Source organism: Sinocyclocheilus anshuiensis, unplaced genomic scaffold, assembly GCF_001515605.1.
Source record: "Sinocyclocheilus anshuiensis isolate Anshui unplaced genomic scaffold, SAMN03320099.WGS_v1.1 scaffold659, whole genome shotgun sequence".
Taxonomy (NCBI): Eukaryota; Metazoa; Chordata; class Actinopteri; order Cypriniformes; family Cyprinidae; genus Sinocyclocheilus; species Sinocyclocheilus anshuiensis.
This window is the reverse complement of record NW_015549698.1, coordinates 564,027-572,449: the sequence shown is the minus strand read 5'-3', so window position 1 is coordinate 572,449 and position 8,423 is coordinate 564,027. Positions and strand designations below refer to the sequence as shown.

Below are 8,423 nucleotides of genomic sequence, written 5' to 3'. Positions count from 1 at the left end.
TTTGTTCTCCTACACTGTAATCATCATAATCGTCTGATTACAAAGACTTATTCAGCACTCCCATAAGAACCCTCCCCATCTGTCTGCTTAAAGTGTACGTGTGCATGTACTTCCGTTCATTCCAACACAGATTTTATTAGTGGCTTTAAACCCTCTTTACGTGTTACAGTAAGTTCCGTTTTGATCAAAAATGGTAGTAATAGCGTTCGATCTGCTTCCTCCGCTAGACTTCACATGGCTAGAGCCTCATGAGAGCAGAGCGAGAGAGACAGATAAAAGAAGCGTTCATCACCGCCACTGTTAACTAACAGACTATTAATTATGTTTGCGTGTGAAGAGGTTGCCTCCAGTCTGCAAAGTCACCGCCGCCTCCAATTGGCACTCACTCTGGCACGACATCCAATCAGCAGGCAGCCTGCCAGAGACCGACAGGGATTTAACTCGCACACCCCTCCCACATCACTTAGTCATGCCGGGCGTTTCCGCATCAGCCAATTAGTAACCCATTACCAAAGCAACACAGAGTATACACGCTAACGAGCATTTGATGGTAATATTTAACTTCTATTTCATCAATGTCAGGATGTGAGCGACATTCTTTCTGTCTGTCTCCCTCCTGTCTGCTTCCCACAAAGTCTTTAACCTGTCTGGTCATTTCGTGAGCTCCTTCTATCCTTCTTCATTTCTTCATCTGTCCACTCTCATCCTTCACTCTTTCATTTTTCAGCCATGCTTCTGTTCCTATCCATTCCCGTCTTCATCTTCGTTTGACTCCTCTTCTACCCTGTACGGTCTATCGGTTCTCTTTCATCCCGTGTTCATCCGTTCCAACTCCTCTTTTTTATCTGTCTCCTTTTAGCTGCGTCTCTCCTTTCTCTTTCTCTCTGTCTAACCGCATCTTGTTTTCCAGTGGCCCTCCCCTACCTGCGCGCTCCTCTGTTGAATGCCGAATGTTCTTTTCAGGCTCAAAGGTCATTGAAAGGTCATGGTCAGCGTTTAGATTCTGGGAAGTAAAAGCTGAAAGGGAGCCGTGCTCTCTGGAGAGAGAGAGAGAGAGAGAGAGATTGTGTCAGTGCTAGAGCACTGAATAAGATGTATGCAGGGCAATTCAAGCACGATCTTGTCTAACTCCAGTATTAGTTTCCTACTAATCCCTCCTCTTATCTATCTATATATCTATCTATCTATCTATCTATCTATCTGTATACAAATATTATTAAACAACATAGAACCAACAAAAGCAACAACAATGAAAATAAAACCAGTGGCAGACTGGCCATCTGGAGCACCGGGAGTTTTCCCGGTGGGCCGCTGTACAATGTGGGCCGGCCCATTGCGTAAATATAAAGAATGGATTATAGTAAATGTAGGCTACATTGCCTATACTCCAGACTGAATGGTGATGTAAAACATTTTCCACAAAAATATAATGCAGCACAACTTTTTCAACATTGATAATAATCAGAAATGTTTCTTGAGCAGCAAATCAGCATATTAGAATGATTGAAGACTGGAGTAATGATGCTGACAATTCAGCTTTGATCACAGAATATATAACTATATATTTGCACAGAAAACAGCTATTCTAAATTGTAGATGTATATATTTCACATATTACAATTTACTGTATTTTTCATCATCATAACATTTTTCATAAAAAAAAATCTTGTCAAGCAATTGAAAGGCACAATAAAAACAGCCAACATTCTGCACTACATTCCAAGTCTTCTAGAGCAGAGCAGAGTATGGACTGGTATTATGGTAGGCATTTAACTTTAGTGATATTAAACTGTCCCTCTATGTAAAAGAGATGTGTAAAAATATTATTTACAAATTGCCATATAGCCTACATCAGGAAAGACAAATTATGATGTAAAGAAGTATGACGGTCATTCATTAATGTTTAGGGTTGGGTACCGAAACCCGGTACCAATATGGCACCGGTACCTATGTAACCGGTATGTACTAGAACCGAATCCAAACGCAGATTTCGGTGCCATGCCTGAGCGATCGATTGAAATATTTGTCCTCAGGTTCTCCGAAACGGACGTAAGAAGCATCATCACTGGCACCACACGTGAAAAATAATAATTTCCCGACTGAGAAAATGCACGTGAACTCAAGTCGGAAAACTAATAATACAAATCCAACACATCTTTGTAGTAACGAGAGTATCCATGTTGTTTTCAGATTCCGACTTAAAAGCACAATTCGGGAAATGAGAGCATCCAAGGAGCTCTCATTATGCAGTAATTACTCTTGATCTGAGGGCTTCAGGTAGCCTTCCATTAACTAAGCTAAACATGCTTAAATTAAAATGCCTAAAGCTAAACCTCCCTTGTATTCACATTTCTAAACCTGTTGTCCAACAAAAGAGCATTAACAACATTATAACATTATAACCTTTTTACTCCACACCAGTCAAATGCTTCCTTTTGTGATCTGATGAGGCTTCTTGTCACAGAATGAGGCAGAAAATATGTTCCATATGCTACTTTAAAAAGTAATTGCTAATACATCGATTAGCAATAGATTATAAATTAGGGTGACCATACGTCCTCTTTTCCCCGGACATGTCCTCTTTTTGGACCTACAAAAATGCGTCCGGCCGGGATTTCTTAATTGCCCAAAATGTTCGGGATTCGGCTGTTTTCTAATATTGTATATAATTTTGGTGCATCAGGGAGCCGCTCTCAGGATGCGGTGTTTAAATATTTTTGAATGAGTGTTTGCGCTGTTTACTTTCACTTTCGATTTCGCAATCACACGCACTCTGTGTAAAGGGAGCACATCTTACAAGATCAGATATTTGTCAATCAGCTCAGGATCTGTTGAGAGTATACTCCAGTATACAGACCATCTGTGTGTTTATGAGTCTTTTTCTGTTCTATTGAATTGTTTTATTTTTATTTAAAAATGACCCTCTAACACTAGCATTCCCTATTCTTTTTCTAATCTTCCTACTTGTTTTATTTTTATTTTTTATAAAAACAAAATAAGCAAAAAAAAAAACCTTGCTACGAACCTTGCCCGCCCACGAACCCCGCCAATCCATCATTTTTGGGGGGAATTTTTTTTTATTTTTTTTTTTTATATAAGTATCGGTTCAGGCACCGTTTAGGCACCGGTACCGTTTTAAAAGTATTGATTTGGCAATGTTATCGTAAAAAACCCAAATGATACCCAACCCTATTGACAGCATCACTTATTTAGTTAAACCAGTTCCCCTCCGAATTCTGTGCCTAATAGTCTACATTGTATGAGAAACCTGAGTGATGGTGGTGAATGGTGGTGAAGAATTGTGATGCACACGAGCCCTCTCTGGGACTTAATGTTGTCATTATCACAGCTTGTAGAGAAATCCTCCCAATCTGCTGGGGCTAAGAAGATGATGTTAGAGTAATGTGCAGAAAGAATGCCTTTAAACTGCATGTTTTAAGCACTGGGCCATTTATAAGTATCGGTTCAGGCACCGTTTAGGCACCGGAACCGTTTTAAAAGTATCGATTTGTCACCGGCATCGAAAAAAAACCAAACGATACCCAACCTTAGTGTGTTAGCGTTCTCTCAGCTACAGCCACGCTGTATGTACATAGACGCTGTGGTTGTATTTTTGCGAGGAAAGGTACCGTACCACCAAAGGTTCATTAATCCTTGGAATATTGTCGTGTGTGTATGTCAGTCCTGAAATGTTCAGCTTCCCCTCTGTGCTCGCAGATGCCCTTCACTGTTGGATGGTGAGGGTATTTACTCATCCCATCATGCCAATAGGCCCAGAAGGGGGCGGCTTCACTGCCAGCTCACTTCCTCCCCCACACACCAACCTGCCACGGTTTAGCGAGGATCCAGTCTCTTTATCTTTGAGATATTTCTTTCTCTCGCTTACTTGGGCCAAACACACTCCTGTTTTCTTAAGGCCTTTGTGAATCTGTCATGTATTGAGACATCTGTGTTGTGGCTGTAATTACACATTACGCACTGGCAGTTACTTTACAACCTACAAAAAGTACCAACAATTTGTCTGAACCACAGACTAGTGGTTAGCACACAAGCTCCAGGCACATTTAATGGAGAGATTTTGGTTCGTATCCTGCCCGTTTCATGTCCCGACACTGGGGACATATAAAAACAAACTATATATATAAGCTAGGATGCCTTTCTGTGTGGAGTTAAAACCCCGCAGAGTTAAGCTCAAACATAACCCAACACACCTGCCTGAAAGATTCTAGTAACCCCGAAGAACTTGATTAGCTGCTTCAGGTTTGTTTAATTGGGGTTGGAACTAAACTCTGCAGGACAGGATTGGACACCCGTGTTAATTGGTGGTTTTCAGACAACATGATCTTAATCAGCTTTGCTGATATATTGATCTGTTTTCTTCATCTGACTACTTTCATTATAAATAAAAAGACATGAAAAAAAAATCTCAAATAATACAATAAAAAAAGCTATTCAACAAAGTGGTTTGTACATGTTTACAAGCATGCTGTTTGGTTTGAATGATGCAGCTGTAATTTCTTTCTTTAAATTCTCGCTAGTGATTGATACCCTATTATTCTTTTGCACTCCAGATAACAAAGGAACTGAAGCAGTATGATAATAAAATAATTGAGTGCACGTTCGTCAATAACACCTGGGTGTTCATGCGACAGAGGACGGACAAGAGCTTCCCCAACTCATATGACACAGCCATGGGTAAGGATTCACATGTGCTATACTAAAGCCAGGGTCGGTATTAGATTCCGTTTAGTTGACTAGATGAAAAGCAAACTCCTAAGGCTAAAAGCATTTTTACATGTATTTTCATTGTGCATAACATTACCTTAAAGCAGGGCTGGGCAACTCTGGCCTTTGAGATCCAAACCTGATCAAACTCACCTGCCTGGAACTTTTCTTCATCTGACTACTTTCTTTAAAAAAAAGAAAAAAAGCTATTCAGCAAAGTGGTTTGTACATGTTTACAAGAATGCTGTTTGGTTTGAATGATGCAGCTGTAATTTCTTTCTTTAAATTCTTTCTGGAGACGTTGAATAGCTTGTCCAGGTGTGTTTTATTAAGGTTGAAGATAAAAATTGAGGGAATGTTTATCTTGGTGGGGGGGGTTCATTTACATGACATCAGTGTTTTGGGGGACTGAAAACACAGAGCAAGTTTTTGAAAATGAAATTATCATCTAAACTACAAAAAACACGAATTTCTGGAAATGGTGACATTTTTATGCATATTACATGTTCAGTCTGTAGGAATGCATATATGCGTAGCATTTCTTTACAAATTGACATCGCCAACTACGAGGCTGACCTGCATACTACAGCATTTTAGTCATTTTTGAAGGTCCATGTTGATGGGAATCATTTTGAAAACATTGTTATCTGTATGCAAAACTAAAAAAAAAATGCATTTTTAGTTCAGTCGCTGTTGTGTAAATGTACTGTAAGCAGCCAGATTTGCCCACCCCTGCTTTAAAATGTTTGCACCATTAATCCGAATGTTATTATTCAAATAGCTAGCCATAAACAAGTTGATAACTTCACCTGTTGAGATATTCTGAGCTTGCAGCCCAACTCTGCTGAAAGTCCAGCATCTACAGTGGGTACGGAAAGTATTCAGACCCCCTTAAATTTTTCACTCTTTGTTATATATGAGGAAACAAAATTAACAAATGATTTTAGCAAATGGCTGCAATATAACAGAGCGTGAAAAATTGAAGGGGGTCTGAATACTTTCCGTACCCACTGTATTAGTTGTTCTCACTTTGTCTCGTGTCGTCCTGACAGCTGTGTGCAACAGTATCCAGCATCCCGTCACAAAGGAAATTCTCTTTGAGTTTTTGGACCGGTGCGCCCAGGCGCAGTCCCGCAAACACCCAGTCGACTCTAAGCTCATGCCACCGCCTCCACCAAAGAGAGCGAACCTCACCGTCCCGCAGTAGCGCAGTGCCGCCAGAGCAGAATGCAAGCAGTTTGATTCTTTTTTTTTTTATTCCCAAAATGTTCAGCAGCTCTGCACACCGCAAGAGAAGAGACTTCTGGAGAACATTTTGCTTTTTGGCCTCACTTTGGCTTCTATTCTTGAAGTTGTTGATGATCTATTTAAAGACACTGCTATGAGAGCTTGTTTGAACATTGAGTGCTGAGGTGCATTCTTATTTAAAAGAATAAAAATAAAAATGAATTGCATTGTTTTCTTTTTTTATGTTTTGTATTTGTTACGGTTCGCTTCACCTCTCTGTTTGTTTTTCAGTTGCTTTTTTACTAAACAGAACAGTGTGGTGTGCTGTCTAAACTGTCTAGATTTAGACCTAACCATGAAACACTGAAACAAGTCCCGTGGAATTTCACCAGATCTGGACTAATCTAAACACTGATAGGCGGTGTGCGTCATATGATGGTGTTTGTTAGGTTAGAGTGTTTTGTATGTCATTATGCTGATTTGAAAATGTTGCCCCAACCCTTTTTTCTCAGGTTTTGTTTCTTAAAAAATGCCAGGTGTATTTAAGTTTTCCTGGATCTTTTGGCTCAATGTTTTTTTTGGGGGGGGGGAATGAAAGCAATAATTCCAAAATAAAGATTGCCAGCTATTCCACACATGCCTTCACATTCAATACATGATCATTTTAGCTGAAGAACTTTGTCTAAATTTGATTTTGGGATAGGCCTAAATCGGTGTTTTTGTCATTTATAAGGATGCGTGAACATTTCGTCAGTTGTCACTCGTAATTGAAGTGTCGCAGCTGAAGTTAATGGCGTTCTTTATTGCTCTCACATTTCTCATCTGGTGTTTACAATATTGAAAGCTGGTGTGCAAAGAGCAGATCCATTCGTCTGAGAAGAGTTGACATTATTGCTGTCTCCTGAGGAGTGAGTCACACCTGACATTCATGTCCTCCTTTCATCTGGAATTGTTTCCTCGTAAGACAAATGAAGGCCAAAGTCCCTGAAATGTGACACTATGAGGCTGCGTTGAGCTCATCTGCATGCTGAAGTGATTAGACCTTGATTGCATCCCATATTGCACTTCGTATGGGTTTATGATGCCTCAGAACGCTCATAGAGTTGATTGAGAGACATACAGAGAGATGAGAACCGAGAACAGAAGAAGACAAGCTTCATATAGCATTTGAGTGATGCTGAATAATGCAGAGTATAGACATTCATGAAACTGACCCTATTAATAAATGTCTCTGGTCTTATGCATTAATGTTATTCAAAGGGGAAAATGTGTTCAAATGTGTCCTTGTTATATATAAGTAATATTAATTAACAACATGTACTTACTGTAGCGTTAGGGTTTGGTTTAAGGTTAGTAGATACTTTAAATTTCTGCACAATTTACTCATTCATTACTATAGTAAGTGCATATGCAATGACATTGTGAAATAGTGTTAGCGTTATTGTTACCCAACAGCCAAATATCTATTTAGACATTGGTTTAGGTTGCTGTTGTAGGTTATACAGCCTTTCTAAAATCTTGACAATTATGAATTGAAGTCATTTGATACTGGTTAATAAAAGGGACAGCAATAATAGCAAATAACAATAGATTTGAAAAAGCATCATCAGCACTGGATTATGTGGAGAAGCCCTTCTGGCTAAACCTGACCTTTAGTCATGTGACACATCTTTGAAAAATGAAAAACTTAAACCAAATCTGATATAAAATGCTATACTTTCAGACTGTGTCAGTGATAATGCAAAACCTTTTTTCTCATCAAATCAAAGCAAATTTTCAGAAGGAATTCTAATTACATTTCACAAAATAATTTGGGAATACAAAAAAGCTACTAACAAATAAAGTGGTTCAACAAGAGTTTCAACAAATTTGGATCTTAAGACATTTCTATTGAACAAGAAATACCAAAATCATGTCGTTGTGTGCTTATTTCATTCACATGTGTGAGTGCAAATAGATGTTCAGGAGCCTGAGGTTGCAACTTTCAAAGACTTACAGCAAACTCCCACACCACAACAACAACTGAAAAACAAATATCTGCAGCCAGTGACTTTACACGCCAGCAGACTAGAAAAAGGTGAACCTGTGCTCGCAGGCAAGCATCTCAAAGAGGAGTTTGCAGTGTGACATTTAACTCAACTCTTATTTTTAACTTTTATTTATTATTATTATTATATTTCAAAAATGTATTTGGGAACAATTTAAATTTAATACAAGCTTTGACAAATATTAAACAGAATGCTGGCCAACTGCTGACTCTTTTGCTCTTCAATGATACAGTATGTTAAAACTGCATGGGCTCAGATCATGTACACAGTGATTGTTGGGGAACTTCAATTGATGGTCTTTTTCTAAAACAAAAGGAGATTTTTTTTTTTAATGTCCTGCCTTTAAGAGAACATCACCATTCAGTGCCATTATTTGGACTCAAGTCTATTTTTGTCATGTAAAGCTAAAAAAGAAACAGTGTT

The 8,423-nt window shown here is 38.8% G+C and overlaps 1 protein-coding gene across 1 annotated transcript in view; it reads left to right on the top strand.

Annotated features, from left to right (window-relative positions):
- Window positions 1-6,578, top strand: part of rngtt (RNA guanylyltransferase and 5'-phosphatase) — a 116,733-nt gene extending 110,155 nt beyond the window's left edge. Inside the window, exons 15-16 of the mRNA XM_016449830.1 lie at window positions 4,572-4,695; window positions 5,778-6,578. Of these exons, the coding sequence (XP_016305316.1) occupies window positions 4,572-4,695; window positions 5,778-5,932 (279 nt within the window). The 3' untranslated portion in view covers window positions 5,933-6,578. The remainder of the gene's footprint in view (window positions 1-4,571; window positions 4,696-5,777) is intronic.
- Window positions 6,579-8,423: the final 1,845 nt, after the last annotated feature.